This window comes from Felis catus, chromosome A2, assembly GCF_018350175.1.
Source record: "Felis catus isolate Fca126 chromosome A2, F.catus_Fca126_mat1.0, whole genome shotgun sequence".
NCBI classification, from domain to species: Eukaryota; Metazoa; Chordata; class Mammalia; order Carnivora; family Felidae; genus Felis; species Felis catus.
In genome coordinates this window covers 94,131,643-94,157,078 of record NC_058369.1, presented here as the reverse complement: position 1 = coordinate 94,157,078, position 25,436 = coordinate 94,131,643, and the positions used below count along the sequence as shown (strand labels likewise).

The 25,436-nt window shown below is 37.4% G+C and overlaps 1 protein-coding gene across 14 annotated transcripts in view; it reads left to right on the top strand.

Annotated features, from left to right (window-relative positions):
- The window catches only part of FAM237B (family with sequence similarity 237 member B), a 166,508-nt gene that overhangs the window by 4,514 nt on the left and 136,558 nt on the right, over window positions 1-25,436 (top strand). For 9 of the 14 annotated variants that reach the window (XR_006594850.1, XR_006594852.1, XR_006594856.1 and 6 more), the window contains exons 2-6: window positions 11,006-11,168; window positions 18,781-18,926; window positions 19,073-19,149; window positions 21,656-21,748; window positions 24,898-24,999. Coding sequence is in view for 1 of the 14 variants with exons in the window: in XM_045053230.1 (XP_044909165.1) it covers window positions 20,644-21,033 (390 nt within the window). In the remaining 13 variants the exon portion in view is untranslated. Of the gene's footprint in view, window positions 1-424; window positions 518-11,005; window positions 11,169-14,496; window positions 14,557-15,527; window positions 17,730-18,780; window positions 18,927-19,072; window positions 19,150-20,640; window positions 21,034-21,655; window positions 21,749-24,897; window positions 25,000-25,436 lie in introns of those variants that run through there. The other 5 variants (XR_006594846.1, XR_006594849.1, XR_006594854.1 and 2 more) reach the window with 5 other exon arrangements.

The following is a 25,436-nucleotide window of genomic DNA, read 5'->3' as shown; positions in this document are numbered from 1 at the left end:
CTTTCATTCACATAACAATTACTGAATTCCAAATTTATCCCACATACTCATCTGTGGGCTGGAACACTGCCATGGTTACTGGAATAACTGAGCAAGAATAAGCAGAGTAGTTGTATTAATGAAAGCAAGAAGTAAATACTAATATTTCTGATACCTGAATTCATAGTGAGTGGAGAAACGTATTCCTATTGAACATGATTTTGCTTTGTTCTTAATGCACCCTGGTTTTAATTTGAAGAATGTTATTGAAAGGTTATTTTCTTAGAAATATTTATAGAAATCCTAAGAAATGGTTGAATCATGTTTTTAAGACCCCCAGTGTCAACCACCTGTACTAGAAGGATAAAAGTATTTTAAGGGGCTTCCACTATACTATGAGTCATTGATTGTTCTCTTTTTAATATTTTCTTGTAATCATCTACAGGTATAAGAATGGCCGTGGAATTATCAGAAGGAACTTTGATAATACTGCTTCCTGCTTATCCAAAACAAGAGCACTCATACAGCAGGAAATTCAGTAATATATTCAAGATTCTTATTTATCTAACACATTTTCTTTGTTGCTTGTTACTGATACTTGCTGAACAATATACACTTAACAGTAAAATAGAATTCTTAGATAATTTGAATAATAATACAAAATAAGGAAAAAAATATTTATATTAACATACTCATGTATTATTTTAAGTCTTTATTACTACCTCATCATAAATTAATCATCTAGAATATTCTCTTGTAGGAAGAGGTATTGTAAGAACATGTAAGTCATTGTCCTATTGTTACCGAAACCTAAGTTCAGCTGCCCATCAGTTGAAAGGCCAATACTCAAGATATGAGTTTTGATTGGAAAGGAATATGAGTTTTATTCAGGAGGCCAGCCACCTGGGAAGAAGGTGGACTCTTGTCCAAAGGCCAGCTCCTAGGTTTCTACATGGCCCAGAGTTTTAAATGGGTTTAATCAGTTAAGGGAGTATAGTGGTCTGTGACACTTCTTGATTACATGCAGACTCGATGATGCCAGCTACAGAGTTATCTTGGTACTCGGAAATTTTGCAGGAAATTCTGTTTTTTTGGTGTCCAGGACTGATTGTGCAAAAAGGTCTTTTTCCTAGGTACCAGACGGTGGTTGGTCAAGAGCACTCTTATTTTTGCAAAGGAGGGGAAGGTCTATAGATTCACAGAGGTCAGTAAAGTCATTTGTGTGACTTTAACCAGAAAAAAACATTTTGCTAAAAGATTGCTGGGCTAAACAGAAAGCTAAGGTGGCTTCAAGCAGACATGCTGGCCTCAGTGGCCTGGGAAAGTTTTGGCTCCTTATTCCCCGAGGCCAGTGGTCTGCAAATACCAAAGAAAGCAAATTAGTTCTGTTACAGATGAAGGGCCTTACGTCAGCAGGCAAGGAGTGTGTTAACTTGAAGCAAGTTAGCCCTTAAGACCAGCTGGAGTGCTGTTACACTATACGTGTGTGTTAGACTGTCACTCCATGCGTGGTAAGCTACAGCTTTGGAATGGAATAACATTTGTGCACATTGCACCCATTCTATAGCCTACATAAACACATGGCAGAGACTGTATTCTGAGAAGGTGAACAACACATAACTTATTAGAGGACATGGTTGTGTGTGTAGAAATGAAGTGTATTAAGAACCTATTTTGTTCAAGAGTTGTATAGAACATAAAAAATATATAGTTTTTTAATCTTTCTAAAGGGCCATAGACATCTCTAAAGAGATAATTTTAAAACATTGAATTTGTAATAATTCTGGTTGGACTTTAAATTCATTCATTTAATTCATTCATTTAACTAAATTCATTCATTTAAATTCATTGATTCATTCAATCTGTCTTTTCCAACAGCACTAAATTTCTCATTTGATTACTGCAGAGCTCCCAGAAATTTCGGTATTCATTTCTGATACCTATTTCCCTATCTCCCTTTCACTCTTCAACCTACTAGAACTTTATTTATGTTCTTAGTATTTCAGTAAAATTGCACTCACTGGGCCCTTTTCTCAGTTCATATTTTATGTGATCTGGAAATGGCTATTAGTGAGGCAATTACAGTTATCAGATATTTTCCCAATTTTAATGACCAAACTGACAAGAGAGAAAAAAATGAAGATATCAAAAGGTAATATAGAACTTTTGATTTTATGTAATTATTTTATGTAATTATTAGTAAGAAAAATTAGGCTCAAACCCCAATTATAACAAAACTGAGTGGAAAACAACCCAGTTTGGCAATTATAGCTAAGCATTGGCCCCCCTGACCTAACAGAATGCTAAAAAAGTTTCTGATGAGTCAAAATGAGGTGGCAATAGTTGAACAATGGAAAGGATGAGTCTGTATCTAGGGCAAGTACAAGTTCTTGGGAGCCTTTTAGGGTAGAATTGGTTTAAGACTTATATGTGAGTGTTTTTTTTTTTTTAATTACTTTTACATTGACCAAACTCTAAGCATAACACCTAACAAAACACATTTTTTTTTTTTGCTTCCCATTATCTCTTTAAATCTTTCCAGTAGTGGGAGTTTTCCTCCACTATTAAATTAGAGTTCCAGGATTTATTTTCTACTCACTCTTAGATAATAAACATTCCTGAAAAACATTTTCAGGGCCCAAACAGTCTGGATTCAGAAATTAGAGTGTTGGTTCTTGTATAATAATCAAAACTCTGCATTTAATTCAAAGTTACAACTTTCCTCCTTCTTTTAGCTAGTGCTGATCTTAGGTGCCATTTTGCTGACCTTGACTTCAGGCCATTCTAGATTTGGAGCATGAGACAGAGGAAGAAAAGATAATAAGAATATATTTACTTGAACTTGGCTTTCGTGGGCTAGATTTGAGTTCCTGGGTTTGGCAGGTATTTAGAGCTAACTCTTTCATGGATGCTTTTATGGGTACTTAGAAGAGTCCTACCACTGAGGTCTCTCACCTCTTGTTCCTTAGTAGATAAATCTGTGTTTGAACACTTCTTTGATATTCTTTCCTATGAGAATCCTATTCTAGATCCTATCCTTGTGGATGGGCCCCTTGATCCCTTTCAGTAAGTCTATTGAACTGAATCCAGGGTGAGCTCTTCTTCATATATGGCCCACCTCCAGTCATGGGAAACCCTCACATAGACTTTACCTTGGCAAATTAGAGTGCAGGCCAATATCCAAACAATAGAAACTCTTCTCCTTTAGCACCATAGCAATTGGTGAGCCAATTTCTTGACTTCTTGATTTCTCTGGACAGGAATCAGACTACTCATTATGCCTCACCACTGTAGGAGTAAAGCAGTGTGCTCTCTCAGTAGGCTTCTTGGAGGCCTCTGCACATCCAAATGAAAGTGAGGAAAGTGAACAGGCATTCCCTGTTCTCTGCCCATTGGGGATGGAAGACCTCAGAGGTCCAAGAGTTTTGTGACCATTTTCTTCAAAATATGAATTTGTTCACTATATTGTACACTTGAAACTAATATACCATTGTCCATTAATTATACTGGAATTAATAATAAAGGAAAAGAAATCTGAATTTGAGTCTGACACCTTACTTTAGTATGAAGTGGCCGACTTCTTACTACTTCTTGATGTGTCAGCTATAACTTGTCAATGTCCTCAGATATTTCTTTTTTGGGAAATATGAAATTTAATATGAATTGAATCAACAAAACACGAACACATTATTTTCTTTTTTCTCTACATGAACTTTTGTCATCATTTTATTTTATTTTATTTTATTTTATTTTATTTTATGTATGTATTTATTTTTAATTTATATCCAAGTTAATTAGCATATAGTGCAACAATGATTTCAGGAATAGATTCCAGTGATTCATCCCCTATGTATAACACCCAGTGCTCATCCTTACAAGTGTCTTCCTTAATGCCCTTTACCCATTTAGGCCATCCCCTCACCCACAACCCTTCTGGCAACCCTCAGTTTGTTCTCTGTATTTAAGTCTCTTATGTTTTGTCCCCCTCCCTGTTTTTATATTGTTTTGCTTCCCTTCCCTTATGTTCATCTGTTTTGTATCTTAAAGTCCTCATAGGAGTGAAGTCATAAGATATTTGTATTTCTCTGACTTATTTTGCTTAGCATAATACCCTATAGTTCCATCCATGTAGTTGCAAATGGCAAGATTTCATTCTTTCTGATTGCCAAGTAATACTCCTATATACCACCTCTTCTTTATCCATTCATCCATTGATGGAAATTTGGTCTCTTTCCATACTTTGGCTATTGTTGATAGTGCTGCTATAAACATTGGGGTGCATGTGTCCCTTCGAAACAGCATACATACACTGAACATAACAGCATTATCCCTTGGATTAATACCTAGTAGCACAATTGCTGGATCATAGGGCAGTTCTATTTTTAACCTTTTGAGGAACCTCCATACTGTTTTTCAGAGTGGCTGTGCCAGTTTGAATACCCACCATTTCTCTGCATCCTTGCCAACATCTGTTGTTGCCTGAGTTGTTCATGTTAGCCATTCTAATAGGTGTCAGGTGGTATCTCACTGTGATAATGATTTGTATTTCCCTGATGATGAGTGATGTTGAGCATTTTTTCATGTGTGGGTTAGCCATCTGGATGTCTTTGGAGAACTGTCTGTTCATGTCTTTTGCCCATTTCTTCACTGGATTATTTGTTTTTTGGGTTTGAGTTTGATAAGTTCTCTATAGATTTTGGATGCTAACCCTTTATCTGATATGTCATTTGCAAATATCTTCTGCCATTCTGTCGGTTGCCTTTTAGTTTTGCTGATTGCTTCCTTTGCTGAGCAGAAGCTTTTTATTTTGATGAGGTCCCAATAGTTTATTTTTGGTTTTGTTTCCCTTGCCTCCAGAGACATGTTGAGTAAGAAGTTGCTGCCGCCAAGGTCAAACAGGTTTTTACCTGCTTTCTCCTCTAGGATTTTGATGGCTTCTTGTCTTAGGTTTACGTGGTCTTTCATCCATTTTGAGTTTATTTTTGTGTATGGTGTAAGAAAGTGGTCCAGGTTCATTCTTCTGCATGTCACTGTCCAGTTTTCCCAGCACCACTTGCTGAGGAGACTGTCCTTATTCCACTGGATATTCTTTCCTGCTTTGTCGAAGATTAGTTGGCCATACATTTGTGGGGCCATTTCTGGCTTCTCTGTTCTGTTCCATTGATCTGAGTGTTTGTTTTTGTACCAGTACCATACTGTCTTGATGATTACTGCTTTGTAATACAGCTTGAAGTCTGGGATTGTGATGCCTCCAGTTTTGTTTTTCTTTTTCAGGATTGCTTTGGCTTTTTGGGGTCTTTTCTGGTTCCATACAAATTTTAGGATTGTTTGTTCTAGCTCTGTGAAGAATGCTGGTGTTATTTTGATAGGGATTGCACTGAATATGTAGAGTGCTTTGGCTAGTATTAACATTTTAACAATATTTGTTCTTCCAGTCTGTGAGCATGGGATTTTTTCCATTTTTGTGTCTTCTTCAATTTCTTTCATAAGCTTTCTATAGTTTTCAGTGTATAGATTTTTCACCTCTTTGGTTAGGTTTATTCCTAGATATTTTATGGGTTTTGATGCAATTGTAAACGGGATCGATTCTTTGACTTCTCTTTCTGTTGCTTCATTACTGGTGTATAGAAATGCAACTGATTTCTTTGCATTGGTTTTATATCCTGTCATTTCTCTTCTTAATAATATCTTCATTAATAATATAGTTGTGGGGAACTAAAGAATGTGTTAATATGAATTTTTTTCTCTTTACAACTTTTCTGTTACAATAACATATTTATTTGTGGATGAAATTTCCTCCCTTGTTATCATTTTTCCCCTTCTGAAATGTGAAGGAATTAATAATCCTTCAAGTAAACCTCTATAGGCTGATGTTGGACTATAAGAACTGCTCTCTTGTATGCCATTAATTTCAAATTTGGACTTCTCTTTGCCTACTGTGTTAGGAATGATTACATCTCTTCATTAAGGAAATTATCTCTCATATGAAATGTCATCTTAGAAAAAAATGTTAACATTGTCATTTGTCTTGCCATGTAAGACTTCTGACAGAATATTCTCCAATAGATGAAAGGTGTTTTCTTTTATCATAGAAAAATGGTGTCTTATAGCTGATGAATGCATTTTGTTAAAAGAAGGTGAGATCTGTCATGTATGGAAATTACAGCTCAAAGAGGAGAGAAAACAACTACATCACTTTTGTATTACTTCCTTCTAAGATACTAAACTGTTGCAACAAGAAAACAAAGATTACTGCTTATAAAACATTACTCTGAAGCTAGATATAAAAGGCTGTAACAGAATTAAAGAGGACATAAAATTGAATAATCTTGATCCATTTTATTTACATAGGCAGATAGGAATTGTGACTGAGTCAAAGCTATGATCCGCCCAGGTCAACATTTTACTAACAACAGTAGCCAAGTTGATAAAAACTGTTATGCAAGTGCTAGTCATAATATCTGAGAATTTCAGATGACATTGTAGGGTGGTTGGAATCAGAAAGTTGAATTCATTGAGTTGTTTTGTCCCATCACATTTTGTAAGTCTTAAATACATCCAACTTCACTTCATGTCTTTTTAAATAGGGCCATGATTGGGGTTGAGGTGAATCACTGTCTTCTTTCTCATGGTATTTTTGTGAAGGGCATGACTGGTAATTTTATACCATGTCTATTCAGCTGTAACTATGGTTTCTAGAATTTCTTTCTCTTTAGTAGTTTCAATTTAGAGTTGGCCATTAAAGATTTTGCATGAGGGGCACCTGGGTGGCTCAGTCGGTTGGGTGTCTGACTGGCTCAGGTCATGATCTCATGGTTCGTGAGTTTGAGCCCCGCGTTGGGCTCTGTGCTGACAGGTTGGATGAGTCTGTATCTAGGGCAAGTACAAGTTCTTGGGAGCCTTTTAGGGTAGAATTGGTTTAAGACTTATATGTGAGTGTGGAGTACCAGATGACCTGATCCAACCTGAATAAAGATTGTATTCGTGTTATATTAGTTTGCCATTTGACTTTGCAGAACAGTTCTTCTTTATGCCTGGTATCTTTTTCTGTTGCTGGACGTTGTTCTTTACTCTTTTGCATTCTTCTTCATTCTCTGTCTGGTTCCTGGTGTACAGCCTTCCCTTGTGCCTGCACTGTGGACCTACAGAGAAGGCGCACAAAGGGAGCTGCAACCCTCTGGGTACAGAAGCTTCACTTCCTAGAGTGTTGGTTAATGCATTCTGTTTTCAACTCTTATCTTGTAAAGAGATTTAGCAGCAAAGTGTGGCTCTAGAAGATTATTTTATTCTTATACAATATTTATACTTAGACACTTTGCCAGATAATCCCATCTGCTTCTTAATAGGTCTCTCATTTTTAGTTAAAATAATTGTTTCAACTACTTTTCATAAATAGGGCCTTTACTGCCCAGAATTCTATACCCTATCATGGTGTTAGATAACCCAGATTTCCAACTTTCCTTAAATTTGGGTATAATTTTACTTGTTTCATACTGAGCCTAGCATTTAGTTGAAACTTCCAATAGAAAGGAAATTTCACAATTGAGATAAAAGTGGAGATGTAGCACCCAGATCTCTTCAAGGAAGAACATGTTGCCTCACCTTCTGAGAGTGATATTAACAAATAGCCTTTGGCTGTAGGCCCCTTCAAGGATTGTCTCAGCTGCAAAAGCCATTTTGCCCAAGGGTGTATCCATCCAGACATGGTCTTCCAATAACTAACAGAGGAAGGGATAAAAGGGATGACCCATTTGACAACATGGCTAACCAGTGGGCCATTTCAGCTTCAGGACTTCCCATGGAGGTCACTGAAAACACTGGGAATTCATCACAGCTCAGCTTTTCCTTCTGCCCAGTCCTGCTTCCTTTCCCTCCATCCTACAGGTTTTGATCCCAAGATCACTCCCTAACAAACATTCTGCCCCGCAAATGCTATCACAGAACCTGCTTCCTGGAGAAGTCAACCTGTGACAGTGATTCTTAAGGTTCAAAAAACATTCTGCTTATTGAGAAGAGATGTAAAGCCTAATTTTTTCTTCAAAACTAGGAAATCATTGCTAATTTTTAAGTACAAGTAAAGGTTAAAAGGTTACTACTAATGTAGATCTTTGCTTTCAAAATATCTGCTTACTTTTCTTATATATAACATTTTTTTCCTTTAAAAATTAAACATTTTAATCCTTTCACTGCTTAAAGATTTTTATGGTATAAGGACATAAGTTTATGAGGAAATTAATTGCGAATAGTTAGATATTTGCTTTCATTTTAGTAGTATTTTCAATGGAGCCCATAATAATTTAGAATTTCTAGTGATTTGGATGGAGCATTAATTGCTGTCTATGAGAAAATCATGAATAGAATTTGAAAATGCTTTAATATGAATAAAATGTCCTTAGAATGTATTCTATTTTAAAATCACTCTTTTTTTATTACAAAGTAATACAACTCAAAATATTATAAATAAAAGAAAAAAAAACCTTAAATTCTATCATCCAGAGAAGTAACAATTACTTATTTTTGTATATGTTATTTTAGCTTTTGGAATAGACATTAATATTAGATGATCTTTTTGTATGTGTGTATGCTAATTTCAGTTTTAAGATACTTAATAAAATACATCTTTTCTGAAGCTCTGTTTTTAGCACTTTGCTAGTAAAGTCCTTAAAAAGTAATGAAAAGTTATAACATTTCTTTGGCAATATTTTATAATATAGAATTTTGACTAACACTGGTGTCACTCCAATGAATTCAAACTAGTGATATTAATACACTTAAGAAAGTTCCCTGGGGCACCTGGGTGGCTCAGTCGGTTAGGTGTCCGACTTCAGCTCAGGTCATGATCTCACAGTCCATGAGTTCGAGCCCCGCATTGGGCTCTGTGCTGATAGCTTGGAGCCTGGAGCCTGCTTCGGATTCTGTGACTCCTTCTCTCTCTGCCCCTCCCCTCTCACTGTCTCTCTTTCAAAAATAAATAAACATCAAAAAAAAATTAAAAAAAAAAAAAGAAAATTCCCTTAATTGTTGTGTTGGGCTCTGTGCTCAGCCTGCTTATGATTCTTTGTCTCCTTTTGTCCCTCTCCCCTGCTTGCACTCAATCTCTCTCTCTCTGTCTCAAACAACAAAATTTTTTGAAGAAGTCACCAGATGAATTTAACAACAGAATGTAGATGACAAAACAGAGCCAGCAATATTGAAGATAAGTCAATAGAAATTAACCTGAAGAACACAAAAAATGTTGAAATAAAAATAAACAGTAAACACATATCAAAAAGTCTAAGATGCATGTAACTGGGGGTCTCAGAAGAAGATGAGAGAGAGGAAAAATGGGCAGAAACAATATCTAAGGAAAACATGGCTGAATATTTTCCAAATTTGGTGAAAGATATAAATTTACACATTCAAGAAGTACAACAAACCCAATAGTATAAATACAAAGAAAACTGCACCTATCATAAAGAATTGGCTGGCCTTTGTCCCTGGTTCCTAGGAGGTAACCTCTAAGTCTTTGGAATTTCTTTGAATGACAGGAATGTCTTTATTATTTATTATGGTCCCCTGGGACCTTACTTGAGTTTATGCTAATGAGATGTCTCAGGATGGGGGCTGGCCACACCAGAGAGATTAACTATGTAATTTACATGTAACCATGTAATTCTGAAAGATGCCAGAGAACCATAGTACATTGCATACAAGGGATCCCACTGTCAACATATACTTTTAGTTTTCTTTATCTGAAAATATATTTTATTTCACCCTTATTCTTGTAAGATCATTTTCACAAGATGTGGAAATTCTCAGTTGATATGGTTTTGTTCCCCTCTCCCCTCCACCACTTTAAAGATGATGTTCCACCTGTTTTCTAGTCTGCATTACTTTTATGATGAGAAGTTGTCAAATCATTCAGTTCATAATTCCCTTGTATGTAATGTACCATTGTTCTCTGCCATCTTTTAGAATGTGTTACTTTTCTAAAATTTAATGATAATATGCCTAGTTGTGTGTGCTACAACTACAACTCTAATGCTCAGTACCCAGATTTAGGTCAAATTTCACAAGTTACGGACACAATCCTCCCCTCACTTCAGAAATTATCTGAACTTCCAGGCTTCCTAGACCACCTGTGCCTTTGACCCACTAGCTATATATTTAAGGGTTCCCACTACCCTTAAAGTTCTACAATTCACTAGAATGACTCATGGAACTCAGGGAAGCCCTATATTTATAACTACAGTTCTTTCTACAAGAAATATTAGGGAGGCTCTTCAGGCTAAAGAGAAATAAAAACATGTAAATTTAGGTCTTGGCAGAGAGGGGGAATGAAGAGCACTGGAAATTATAACATTGTATCATGAGGTTTATAATGTACATAGATGTAGTACATTTGACAACTTTAGCAAAAAGGATGCAAGGGTGAGTAAATGAACTACTTTGTAAGATTTCTACATGTTACATGAATCAATTCAATATTAATCCTAAATATCCTGTGAAAAGTGAAGGATACATATTGTGATCCTTAACCACTACAAAATAATGCAAAGAGGTAAAATTAGGATCCTGGAATACATAATATTTGTATACTTTCTATATTGCAGCTAAACTAAAGATAAAGTAAACCTAAAATACACTTTTATTTTTTTCTTCTTAAACAATCTCAACAATATTTTCTACTAATTTTTTGGCAAGAGTAAGGATTAGTGATTTTTTTCAACTTTTCTCCTGAACTTTTTCTCTTATTTCCAGAGACAGTATTCTGTTCATCTTTGTCTCTGTGTTCCTGAAAAAATTATGCCTTCTAATTTCCCTTCAATTAGTCACAGTCAAGGAGTGCTTGTTTTCTCTGCAGGGTACTTATTGGTTTCAACTTCATTTCCTGCTCTTTCTCCCTAAGGTCATTGAATCACATTTTGATAAATACATCATTATTAAGGTTTACTAGAGGCAATTGCAATTGTAGATGTTTTAAATTAATGTCTTTCATTATAATGAGTCAGAAGATCAATGAATTGGAAAATTATTCTTTTTGTAGGTATTCAGCATTAGTCAGTCAACATGTCCCTGCTGTGTGTGTGGAGTGCTCTTCTAAATTCTGTGGGGTGTGATGATGGCAGTATTTCCTGGAGAAGCATGCTGTATAAAGGAGAACTGGAATAAACACAAGTGTGACAGAACTGCAACTAAGTGATTGGAAGGTAGGAAGAATGGTGGGTTGGGGGGAATGACTAGGCTACTACTGGCCTGACTAAACCAGGCAGTCTTCACAGGCAACACTAGAGTTCTGCAAGACTTGGGTTTGACAGATCTTCCTACATGGAGGGAATATTATGGATATGAAGTAGAAATGAGCTAAAAATATTTATTGAGTGCCTATTGTATTATATGCCAGTAACTAGAAAAATATGAAATAAACGTAGTATTTTTTATAAACTAGTAGGAAAGATGACACGTTTTCATAGAAAAAAAGACAACATAGGTAGTATAGATGCCAAATACAAATAGGAATAGATGCCAAGGAATGTAATGAAAATGAACACCTAGTTGCAGAAGTAAGACTGAATTAAGTAGAAGGGACTTTGAAGTAGGTTAGGGCCTAACGTGACAGAAAATGAGAGATGCTGTATCATACAACTCAGAGATGGAGTCTCTGGATGGCCAGGGTTGTGCTGCGAACAGATGATCATGATAGGATGGTGATGAATATACTGCTGCTGGCAACGGTGATTTTAATAAAAATAATGCATGTCTTTGAAAACATACTTGCTTAGTTAAAGGTTTTGCTTTGGATATAATGATAAATTAGTTGGATTAGTTAACTTGGCTTTACAGATACTGACTGTTAAATCTAAACTTCTGCATGAATTTTTCATAGCTATTTTAAAATGTATTGTGTGTTTTTGAATTTCACTACTGCGCCTTCTTTTTGCCAAATGAAAAATCTTATTTCAAGACCAGTTCTCCTAACCTTCTCTAAAGTGTTTGACCAACTGCTGTCTTCTGTTTCTCCTCCTCCTCCTCCTCCTCCTCCTCCTCCTCCTCCTTCTCCACTTCCTCCTCCTCCACTTCCTCCTCCTCCCTCTCCTCTTCCTTCTTCTCCTTTTCCTTTCTCCTTTCTTTTTCCTCTTCCTCTTCATCCTCCTCCTCCTCCTCCTCCTCCTCCTCCACTTCCTCCTCCTCCACTTCCTCCTCCTCCCTCTCCTCTTCCTTCTTCTCCTTTTCCTTTCTCCTTTCTTTTTCCTCTTCCTCTTCATCCTCCTCCTCTTCCTCCTCCTCTTCCTCCTCCTCCTGCTCTTCCTCTTTCTGCCTTCTTTTTTTTTCCTATTATTAAGTAGGCTCCATGACCAATGTTAGACTTGAACTCATGACCCTGAGATCAATAGTTATATACATACTCTACCAGGCACCCCTGCTTCTTGAATTATATCTTCTGTTTTAGTCTGTTTGGGCTGCTATAACAAAATACCAAAGACTGGGTAATCACTGTGTCCTCACATGTTAGACGGCACTAAGGATCTCTCTGGAGCCCGTTTTATAAAACACTAATCTCATTCATGAGGGTTCCATCCTCATGACTTAAGCCTCTCCAAGGCCTAGTGCCATCACCTTTATGGGTTAGGACCTCAACATATGAATTTTGGGGGGACACAAACGTTCAGACCATAGCATCCTCCCTTTGGTTCTGTGATATTATACTATCTTAGAGCTTATATAGACTGAGTGCTCTTTCTCTCCTTCCTTCATTGATTCCATTTGCAGTTCATAGACTCCCTAAATTTGGGCATAGTCCTCCATCTTCTCAACTGTATCTTATCAATGTATATTCTCAAAGCAGCAATTTTCTATCAAAATAGAGACCTTTCAACTTAATTATATTTCTAGCTAAATTTTAGATATTCCAGAAAATCCAAAATCAATTCTAATGCAACAAATACTAAATCAACTTATCCTCCCCACTAATCACCTCCCTTTCCATCTTTCATATTTGTTGTTGTCACCCCCATAAGCAGGTATGCTAAAAACATTAGTTTTGTTCTCTTTCCATTTCAAATCATTGTGACCAGTCAGCAAGTTTTGTCTTTCTGTATTTGAAATGTATTAGGCTCTCATTATCCTAACACTTTTATACACTATTCAATAATATAAGGGAATATACAAAACATACATATGTTGGAAACCATAGTCATAATGACTAATCAATCCACCATTCATTGAAGCTCTTTATACATTCTTCTAGGTCTTTTTTTTTTTTAATGTCTTTATTTTTGAGAGAGAGCAAGCAAGTGCACATGGGAGGGGCAGAGAGAGAGAGAGATAGAGACAGAGGATCAGAATCGGGTTCTGTGATGACAGTAGAGAGCCTGAGGCAGAGCTCAAACTCCCAAACTCTGAGGTCATGACCTGAGCCAAAGTTGGACGCTTAACTGACTGAGCCATCCAGGTGCCCCCACTCTTTCTAGATCTCATTCCCTTGTATACCTTAACTTAATCATTCTCCTGAATTTCATGTTAATCATGTTCTTACTATTAAAATTATTTTATAATATACATGTATTTGTAAAGAAAATATGGTTTCATTTTGTTTGTCTTTGAAATTTATAAAAATGGTATTTTCTGAAAATTATTTTTTCATCTATAATGAGTATAGCTGGAGTGTATTCATTTTCACTACACAGTAACATCCTAGTGTGAGAACATATCACAGTTAATTTATCCTTTCTCCTGTTAATGGTCATTTTGACTGTTTCTAAGTTTTTTTGCTTTTATGAGCACTGTTGCTAAGAATATTCCATTCTAGTGTATGTCTCTTGGTACCCACATGCAAGAATTTCTTCAAGATGTATTCCTGGAGGGGTGCCTAGGTGGCTCAGTCAGTTGAGCATCCAACTTCAGCCCAGGTCATAATCTTACAGTTTGTGGGTTTAAGCCCCACATTGGGCTCTGTGCTGACAGCTCAGAGCCTAGAGCCTGCTTTGGATTCTGTGTCTCTGTCTCTCTCTGACCTTCCCTGCATGTGCTTTGCCTTTCTCTGTCTCTCAAAAATAAATATTAAAAAATTAAATGCACATACACACACACACACACACACACACTCCTGGAGTGAAAAGACATCTTGCAGGTTATGTGCTTGTTCAAATTACAAAATAGTGCCAACTTGTGTTCTAGACTAATCAAATCAATTCATGCTTTCTTAGCTGTGTGACACTGCCTGTTGCTTCATGTGATGGTTAATTATATGAGTAAATTTGACTGGGACATTGGGTACCCAGATATTTGGTTACATGGAATTTCTGTGTGAATCTATTAGAGTGTTCTTGGATGAGATGAGCTGTTGAATTGGTAAACTGAGCAAAGAAGGTTGGTTGCCTTCTTCCATGTAGGTGGGCATCATCCAATCTCTTGGGGATCTAAATAGAACAAAAAGGCAGAGGGAGAGAGAATTGCCTGACTTATTGAGGTGGGATATTGGGTTTTTTTCTTTCCCTTGGATTGGGACTTAGTCCTGTTGACTCTCCTGATTCTCAGGTCTTTGGACTTGGACTGAAACTACACCATCAGATTTCCTGGATCATCAGCTTATAGAAGGTAGATCATGAGATGTCTGAGCCTCCATAATCACATGGGCTAATTCCTTGTAATAAATCTCTCTAAATATATAAAGTCATACATATATTTTTTCTATGTTTCTCTGGAGGACCCTGACTGATATACTTTACATGCTTACCAATACTTGGATATTGCTAGACTTCTTTATTTTTGCAGCCTGAAAGGTATTAGTTCATATCTGATTGTGGTCTTAATTTACACTTTCTGCTTACAGTAAGGTTATGAATATGTTTATGTATTCATTCATTATGCTTTATTTATAAAATGGCTCTTTAAGCCTTTTGCTGAGTTTTCTATTATGGTATCTGTGCTTTTCTTGTTGATTCCATGGAAAACTCTTGGATCCTAATTGCAATCTGTTTGTGGTTTTGTGTACTGTAATTATTGTCTCCCAGATTACAGTTATTTTTTATTTTTACTTATGATGTCTTGTGATTAACAGAACACTAATTTAAATGTAGTTAAATATAGTAATTTTTATGGTTGGCACTACTTGTATTTTGTGTAAGAAATTCTTACCAAACTCAAGATCAGAAAGATAGTCTGCTGAATTTCTTCTTAAAGTTGTAATGCTTTGTTTTCACATTTAAATTCTTAATTTACCTGTGATTGATTTTTGTGATAGTATGAGGTAGAAATCCACTTTTATTTTCTCCAAATGGATAACCAATTGTCCTAGCCTTATTTATTGAAGAAACCACTGTTTTCCTACAGATCTACTATATTGATTTTATCACATACACAGTCTCCATAAATGTGTAGGTCTGTCTCCAGGCTCTTTAACCCACTCCATTGTCGATTTATCTGTTTCTGAGGCAATAGCACCATAGCACCCTATTTAAATACCTGTGAGTCCCTCTTTTTTTTTTCAATGTTTTTTTATTTATTTTTGACAGAGAGAGAGACAGAGCATGAGCGAGGGAGGCGCAGAGAGAGTGAGAGACAGAATCTGAAGAGACAGAATCAGGCTCCAGGCTCTGAGCTGTCAGCACAGAGCCCAACGCGGGGCTTGAACTCACAAACTGCGAGATCATGACCTGAGTCCAAGTCAGACACTCAACCGACTGAACCACCCCACATCTTCCTTCTTTTAATCGACAAATTCAGACTATATATGTTTATTGTGATTATTGATTTAGTTCTTCCATTTTAAATGTGCTTTCTACTTGTCATTTTTTCTATGCTTTTTTTCACCTCTATTCTTGCTTGCTTGAGTTCCTATTTGTTAACCTGTTTTTCTTTCTTTTTAAAAAATATATATTCAACTTTATTTCATTAGAAAAATTCATTTAAGCCACATGGTGGCCATAATGCTATGTCCTGAGCTGGCTTACCCATCCCACTGTCCCCTTCAGACCAATGTATGAACATACACACTATGTTGAAGAAGGGACTTTAACATGTGAAACAATGAGACTTGGACACTGACTACTCCCTCATTCCCCTCCCTATAGCCAACCCACCCACTGCTTCAACTGTTATCTGCACATAGACAAGCTCTCATGGAAGAGAGGCTGAACACCAAATAAGATGACCATAAGGTACCCAAGTCCAAAGGAACTCTTGGCAGATGTTGAGGGAACAATGATGAAAATGACACCATCTCCCAAAAGCTGAATGTGAAGCACAAACTGCCGTCTAAGAGATGTCAGAGCCATGTTGCCAAGGGCAGCAAATCTTACAGCAGAACCCAGGGAGAAGAGTGACATCACTCTATCCCACAGTTATAGGCAACACACTCACACCTATGTATTAAACAGGCTCTTTATCCCAGACAAGGAGCATCCAGAGAGAGAGGCCCTTTAAGGACCAATTAATAATTCTGATAACACTGATACTCTCATCTTGCCTTTCCAGCCATTTGACACCTGGATGGATATGCTTAGGTCAGTGTTCCAAGGTTATAGCTGGTGGAGGGAGGTCTTATCCACACCCCACACCTCTGGAAGGCGCTTGGAGCTGTGTGCTAGTTAGTTGACCTCTGGTGGTCCAGGAGCTCCCAGGAAATAGGTTCTCCAGTAAGCCCCCAGGGACTCCCTCAGTCTAATAAAGATGGAAAGCAGAGTCAGCACCACACCTAAGAGGTAGAGGTTCAACAATAGGTTCATGGCTGAGATGATACTACTCCTTTGTAGAGTAGCAGAGCTGTCTTCTGCTTCTGGAACTTCTCTGGATTCTCCAGGAGGAAGGGCCTGCAGTGGCCTGCTCGCTGTAACAGTGGGTCATGTTAGAGTTGGGAGAAAAGTCAGTCAACCCTAGATGACTCAAAGGACAAAAATGTAGCCTACAGCAAAGCACAGAGGAAGACTGCCTATACTGCTCACAAATCAATCTGTTTTTTTGTATTCAGTTTTTACTTTCCACCTGTTCAAAAGCTTTGTTCTTTATTTCTGTCATTTAGAAACTACCAAAGAAATTTTACGTACCTATTTAACAACTTTACAAAGTGTAATTCAATATCTATATCTTACCTTTCACCATACATATTTATTGACAAATTCCAAATTTACTATGTCTCACTTTTCTAATCCTCCTCTTTTTTTTTTCTCCTCTGTTTTCTTTTCCTTACCCTTTGATTCTTCTTTCTCTTTTATTCCCTTCTTTCCTTGGAGATTTCACTTTCTTGATTACTCAACAATAATTTAAAAAGTACATTTGTCATCATTTAGGCAGTTTCTATTTATAATGCAGCAGTGGACCCTGGAGAGAAATCAGTCACATTGTAGATATGTTTTTTCATTGACTTGAGGGTAGAACCAAGAGCAGAATTTCTGGATCATTTTCAGGTTAAAGAAATTATGCCAATTTTCTTCTATGGTGCTTATACTTACCAGCTGACATTCTTCTCAAAAGTATATGAAAATATTCATTTGCTCAAAAATTTGCTAACATTGTATAATATCAAATGCTTCAATTTTTGTTAAACTTAAATGAGAGAAAACAATGCATTATATCCTTGAATGTGAGCATCTTTTCTCATATATACTGGATTTGGGGTATTACTCTTCTGTGAATTGATGATTTATATCCTTAGTATATAGGAGTGGAATGCCCAAGGCCCAGTCAAATTGGACAACAGCTTTGGTGGTTGAAGAATTCTTTGGGAGAGTGCAGGGTTTAAACTTCAGATAGAATGCTGAATGTTGGATTAGGTAACTTTTAATGTCTCTGCTAACTTTAAGAGGCCATGGTTAATAGTGGACTGAAATGCCTGGAAACCTAGAGCTGAAGAAAATCTGATATGAGATGGATTTGTGTGTGTTCTACCTAATCAGAGTAAATGACTCACTTTGCAGTTCTGTTTTGTACAGGAGCTAGTCCTAGAGATGGAAGGGACATGGAAGGGTATTGCCAGGGCAAGACTAATAATGATAGCTGCACTCATATAATGAGGAGGGCAGAGTGCAGCTTTTTGTATAATGGTAGAGTTGGGAGAAGTGAGCTTTAGGGAAGACAACTGCTGGGAAATTGGCTGTTGAGTTTGGCCTATAATCTTAACCATCCCAGCTCAAGAACCAGTGAGGAAAGGGTGACCTGCTTAAGGGTAAGTTGGGTTAAGACAACTAGCTTTGGGTTGGTTTCCCTTACAGCTCCATGTGATGATTGCTTTTGGGATTTGGGGATAGAAGTCAGACTTAAACATATAGTACAAACGATGTGTCAAGGCTGAGATTGATGCACAATATACAGATATTTAAGGGACTTGCCCAAAGTCTTCATTCTACCAAAGACTAAAGAAAACTATCTTATCAAAGTTAAACACTGTGTATTTAGGTAGAGGGGAAGATACGTTGCAATGTGTATGTGTTACTATTAATAATTTAAATGGTGCTTCGCTAGAGGTTAGAACTCATCAAGGAGGTTCATTTCAATAGGGTCCATAGCCTTATGAAAGTTTTTCTCTGGATAGGAGAATAGGGTGTGAAGGCTGGGTGGGTGCAGGGAGGAGACAGCTGGAATATATAGTGGACTGACTGCTGTGATGGATTTTCTCAAAGGCAGAAAGGTAGAAGGGAAGGGGGGAGGGCGAGGAAGACCTGAGCAACTGTAATTTCAAAATTGGGAGGAGGGCATGACAGGAACAGCAACAGAGGGCAGGGAGTGGCGGGTCCAGTGGGTGCCCAGTGTAGGAAGGTGGGCAAGATGAGAGCTGGGTCTCGGCAGCGTGACCACCCACTCTCTGCCCCCTCACTCTTTCCCTAGAAAAGGAGCGTGGTTTTGGGCTGCGCGCTGACTAGGACGCCACTCGCGAGGCCGCAACAGAGCCCGCAGCGCCGCCATCGGCGAGCCAGAGCCTTCCAGCCCCGGAGCATCGAACTGCGGACACCCTTCAGCTGGGCGAGTTTGAGGTGCTCGCGGCGCGCGTAGAGGATCGCGTGGAGGGCAGCTTCCCGCCTTTCGCCTGCCACTGGGGTGGGACCTGGTTGGGCAGGGGGTGGGAGCCGGGAGGGCCGGCTTCTGGAGCCTTCTGAGTCCTCTTGTCCCTACCTGGCAGGAGCCGCCTGCAACCTTCGAGTGAGCTCGGCGCGCACAGAACACCGCGCTGGACGCGCGCCTCGGCGCAGACAAGAGGTACTCCATTTCCGCTCGGGCTCCCTCTTCGGAGCGAGTCCAGATGACCCTACCTGGAGGAGGGCACTGGTCGGGAGTGTAACCTGAAATTCTCGTGGAAGAAAATTCTCAGGCCCAAGCCAGTCATTTCCTTTTAGAACTTCTATCATACATTTGACACTGCCAGCTCAGTTTGGGAATCTGCACAGATTTTGACGATGTGAAAAGACCTGAATAAGCAAAGTTTTTTGTTTTGTTTTTTTCTTTTGTCTCTTTACCCTAAATTATTTTGGAGCAGATGTCAGACGGTGGTATATGGGTAAGGAGGTGGTGAGTCTTCTGGATTTGTCCCCCCTCTCCACTCCTCGGCCTTGGCTGTCAAGGTTGTGTCAGGGACTTTTCCAATGCCAGCTCTGTAGCAATTCAAAGCCAATTTAGTCCTTGACGTCCACTCATGTAGCCAGTTTACTGAGTGATGATTTGGCAGGGAAACTTGAGCAAAGACCATTAGAAAATGGCAAGATTTTGCTGAATGTCATTGGCCCTACACTATGTCATATTAGCTCATATCACCTTTATTGTCTTCCTGCTCCAAAAGGTATGTCTGTTTAATCTTCTGCAAACAGATCCTTAACAACCTGAGAGTAGCCAGGGACCCACCAGACATCAGTGCATAACAAATATTTTTCAATGAATAGAAATGGAAGAAGTGTCAGTAACTTTGAAACTTTAAATGGTGCTCGAACATCCAACACCACTTGGGTTAATAGATTGGTTACATCTAAAATTTAGGGGAAAAAACACCTTTTTTTCTCATGGTTACACATGGAATAGCCTGTTCTGATTCACTTAGTTGGAATGTGTTGTGGTAGGAGTCTTAGATACGGACACAGGAGACCTGAGAATGTGCATAGCCATATCAGTTGAGAATTTTTCTAATTTGTAAAGGTTGGAGCATATGTTTTTAAAGATTTCTTTCAGGGGTGTCTGGGTGGCTTACTCAGTTAAGCATCCAACTTCAACTCAGGTCATGATCTCACGGCTCATGAGTTCGAGCCCCACATCGGGCTCGGTGCTGACAGCTCTGAGCCTGGAGCCTACTTAAGATTCTGTGTCTCCCTCTATCTCTGCCTCTCCCCTGCTTGTGCTGTGTCTCTCTTTCTAAAATAAATAAACATTAAAAAAAATTTAAAACAAACATTTCTTTCAGCTCTAAAAGTCTGTGATGAAATGAATCCATCACATCTTCAAAAACAAGTATTGCATTTCAGTGGCTGCTGAAGACTTTATCAGAACATTGGTAAACAGATTGTAATTGTATCTTTTCAAAACAAGGTTTGAGAGTCAGCAACTTAGAGGAAAATCAACAAATACATAGTAGACAAATTTGGCTTGATCAAAAACACATACATATGTCTTTGTAAAATTTTAGGTTTAAATAGATCATTGAATAATTGAATAATTTTCTTTTTAACTTAAAAATATATTCCCTCATTTTTTTTTCCTCTATAGAATATGGGTTTTGCCACAAGAGGACGGTTCTACCTACCACTGGGCTGCATGATGCTGATCAATCTGATTAATGCTGACTTTGAATTTCAAAAGGGGGTGCTTGCCAGTATCAGCCCAGGCATCACAGAAGATATTGATTTCCAATGCTGGAATTCTTGCTCTTTGACATTGATAGATCTCAAGGAACTCAAGATACAGCACAATGTGGACGCTTTCTGGAATTTCATGTTGTTTTTGCAAAAATCCCAGCGGCCTAGACATTATAATGTCTTCTTAAGCATAGCTCAGGATTTCTGGGACATGTATATAGACTGCTTGCTCTCACGATCTCATGGAATGGGCAGAAGACAGGTGATGCCTCCCAAGTATAATTTTCCGCAGAACAGGAGGTAATTTAAATGTATACTTAAGAGAATAGAAGTTTAGTTTTCTTTATTTTTTTGAGTTTTTAGTTTGAGAGAGAGAGAGAGAGAGAGACAGAGAGAGAGAATCCTAAGCAAGCTCCGTGCTGTCAGCACAGAGCCCCACATGGGGCTCTAACTCACCTACCATATCATGACCTGAGCCAAAGTTGGACGCTTAACCGACTGAACCACCCAGGTGCCCCCAGCAGTTCAGCCTTCTTAAAAATTCAACATCTAATCATTTTTGTCAATAAGCTAGCAAGTTTGCCTTATTTTTTCCTAATGATTGACTTTGATTTTCATTTTTACTGATTTTATATTATTTAGAAACTGCAGGAGCTCTGATGTACAGACACATGATCTAAATGATCTTGAGATATAATACATTTGGTAGATCATTAAAATTATTACCTTATTTTTTCCCACAAATAGTTCATGAGAAATCTGTTTAACATCATAGTTATTCATATTGCATTTATTGAAGAAATTTTAAAGATAGGACCTATAATTAGGCTTTTGAAATTAAGTTTTTCAATAGGGTTATTTAAAAGGATGAAATCTTAAAAGTCATTTTATAGTGAGTATTAACAATTTCTCCTCTCATATTATAGGACTGGATTTTACAAAACATGATTTTTACATAGAAGATAGAGAACATGGAAAATACCTCAAGCAAAGTGACATCAACCTGAAGGTTTAATTCTGTCAGTATTTCTGAAGTCAAATATTTCTTATAGTATTTATCAAAATTGTTATTTCTAGTTCTTTAATATTTATGAAAGTTGTATTTTTGTTGATGTGATGTGTAAATGCTTTATGGCTATTGAATTAGCATTTCCATCTTTTCAGGTAATTTGTCAATATTTTTTTTTATTTGGAAGGCATATCTGTAAAGCATCTTTAAAGAAAACATTTAAAATGCAAATGCAATATATTATTAAATATAATAGTTGAGGGAGTAATGCTGTGACTAATTTTTTAAGGTATCTTATACGTAATATTGACTTTAAATTGTGCCAAAATAAATGCCAGTATTGTCCTAAAAAGTAATATTTGATTTTGATGTCATGTACTGAGTGGCTTCTGAAATGTGCATTTCATCTCCAAGCCATCCTATATATTAAAGTGTTTTTCTATGCGTTAAGGACTAAAATTTTTTACGTTCTCACTTTTATTGGCTTAATTAAAAAAAAACAGAAAGGTAGTACGAAACTTCATTTTAGTAAAGTGAAGTTTGGTAGAATTTTGGTTTTTAGGTACTAGCTCAGTTTTTCTTCTTAAATGTATTTCCTACATACATCTCACATCTTATTCCAAAGAGGATGTGAAGCTTTAAAAATATATAACAAACAATAGGATAACATGAAGTAGATGAGGAAATTTAGATGATGGGAAATAAAGACAGGAAACTAATAATATGTAGTTGTATTTTGGATGAATACTTTTAAATGCATGTTATAGAAGCCTATGCCTTTGATAAAAAGGTAGCTGTAAGTTTGGTCTGAGTTTTCTACTTCTAAAGGTGAAGGACTCATGAGCATTTTCAAGATTCACACTTAAAAAGTTTTTTTTTTTTTAATGTTTATTCATTTTGAGCGGGAGAGAGAGGAGGAGAGAATCCCAAGCAGGCTCCACACTGTTAGCACAGAGTCCTACATGGAGCTTGACTCAGGAACTGAGATCAGGATCTGAGCTGACATCAAAAGTGGGATGCTTAACTGACTGAGCCATGCAGGTGCCCTCACTGTTGATAAGAAAAACCAAACAACATGTTTAGGAGAAGCCCAGCCTTTGCTAGGACTAAAAACCAATAAAGATGACAGGTTTTCATAATGGCTACCATGGGATACAGCACTGTGTTTTCAAGTATCCTGGCAATGACAGATTCCCTTCAATGCAAGCTGATGTCACCACACCCAAACTCAATTAAATATAAATAATTTTAAAAGTAGCAAAAATAATACTGAACAAATGGGCAACTGTCTGATGATTTGACTTGATCCAAGAATAAACATTAAATGGTGGAGTGGGGGCTGACATTCTTTGAGTTATGGATCACTTTGAAATTCTGATGAAGCTATAGACACTTTAACAAGGAGTTTTATGTACACAGTGTCATCATTTTGTGTATGATTTTGGGGGAAGGGGTCCATGAACCCCAGGTTAAGAATCTCCAACATTAAAGAATAAATGGTTTGCATGGCTTTCAAGTATTATTTTATAAAAATTATTTCAGGCGCGGGGTGCCTGGGTGGCGCAGTCGGTTAAGCATCCGACTTCAGCCAGGTCACGATCTCGCTGTCCGTGAGTTCGAGCCCCGCGTCAGGCTCCGGGCTGATGGCTCAGAGCCTGGAGCCTGTTTCCGATTCTGCGTCTCCCTCTCTCTCTGCCCCTCCCCCGTTCATGCTCTGTCTCTCTCTGTCCCAAAAATAAATAAACGTTGAAAAAAAAAATTTAAAAAAAAAATTATTTCATATAACTGAGTTTTGTATAATGAGGTTCTAGATAAGGTTGTCAGTCTAATAAATTCCTATATTGAAAATATTTTATCTTGCCAATTAAGGACAGATCCCTAAGCTCATAAATTAGCTGGTTGGAGGGTGGGTTTTATGCTCAGATGACCAGAAAGATACATAAAAAACTGCCCATGGGGCGCCTGGGTGGCTCGGTTGGTTAAGCAGCCGACTTCGGCTCAGGTCATGATCTCACGGTCCATGAGTTTGAGCCCCGCGTCGGGCTCTGTGCTGACAGCTCAGAGCCTGGAGCCTGCTTCTGATTCTCTGTCTCCCTCTCTCTCTGCCCCTCCCCTGTTCATGCTCTGTCTCTCTCTGTCTCAAAAATAAATAAACGTTAAAAAAATTTTTTTTTTTTTTTTAAAAACCGCCTAATTCATTTCCTGCAGGTGGAGGCATAGGGTCATGACTTTCCTTAGAGGATATCTCTCTTTTACAACCTGTGGGTAAATGACTGAAGCTCAAAAATTCAATGTCATAAAGCAAAACCAGATAATTTTAGCCTAAAAAATTGTTCAACTAGTTGTTATCAATCATAGTTGTCATACAAATTTTTATTGCAGCAATTATTAACTTTTCAGTGTTAATAAAATTAATTGTTAGCCATCCAAAATAGGTTAATTGAAAATGGCTTCCTAGATCACCTAACTGAATTAACAGGCTACATTGGATTATTAAAAATAGTAAAAAGGACATTTGCCAAAACGGGCAGTCTGGTTTTAGAGCAGTTCATCTTAAGTCTTTTTGCTGGTACTTAGATACCACGTTCTGTTAAAAATCCCCTCCCTCCCCAGCAATTTTTGGCACAAATCATGCCATTTTTATAAAGAAAAATACATTATTATGTTTTCATCGTTCATTCATTCACAAAAACGTATTGAGCTTGTAGGTATACTGCTGAATAATCCTTGACTCACAGAGCTGCCATTGCAGTGGGACAAAGGTACTGTAGGAACTAATACACTAATTCAAAAACAATTTTATGCTATGAAAATGTAAGTTAAAAAAAGAGAAATGGTGGTCAAATATGATTGAGTGGGGGACAATATGTATTTCTCTTTTGCCCTGTTCGAAATCATCTGACTAGATCATTCAAAAGATCATTTTTTTAAACTTTAAATAAACTTTATTTTAGAATAGTTTTAAGTTTGCAGAAAAGTTGCAAGGATAATGCAGAGATCTTGTATACTCCTCACCTATTTTTTTCCTATTGTTAACTTTTTACATTAGTATGGTATATTTGTCATAACTAATGGTCCACTACTGATACATTATTAACCAAACTTCATATTTTATTTGGATTTCACTAGTTTTTCCCCGATATCCTTTTTCTGTTCCAGGATCCCATCCAGGACTCCATAATATATCAAGGTATCATGTCTCCTTAGGCTCTAAGAAGGTGTTTTCATTCAATGACCTTGACAGTTTTGAGTGCTGATAAGGTATGTTACAGAATATCCAATTTGGGTTTGCTTGATTGTTTTTCTTACAGTTAGACTGAATTTGTAGGATTTTTGGGTGAAGACCACAAAAGTAAAGTACTGTTCTCAATACTTCAGATCAAGGGTATATGCTATCAACATAAGTTATCACTGATGATGTTTAACCTTGGCTAAGGTAGTGTATCCCAGGTTTCTCCGCTATAATGTTACTTTCTCTTCTGTTTCTATATTGTATTCTTTGGAAGCAAGTCACTAAGTATAACCCACATTTAAGAGAATGGGAAGTAATGTTCCACATGCTGAAGGAGGGAATATCTACATAAATTATCTGTAGATAATTTATATGGGAGATTTGTCTGCCCTCACTCCCCCCCTTCTTCTTCCTTGATTCCTTTTCTTTCATCATTTATCATATCATTCGTCATCATATCAGTAGG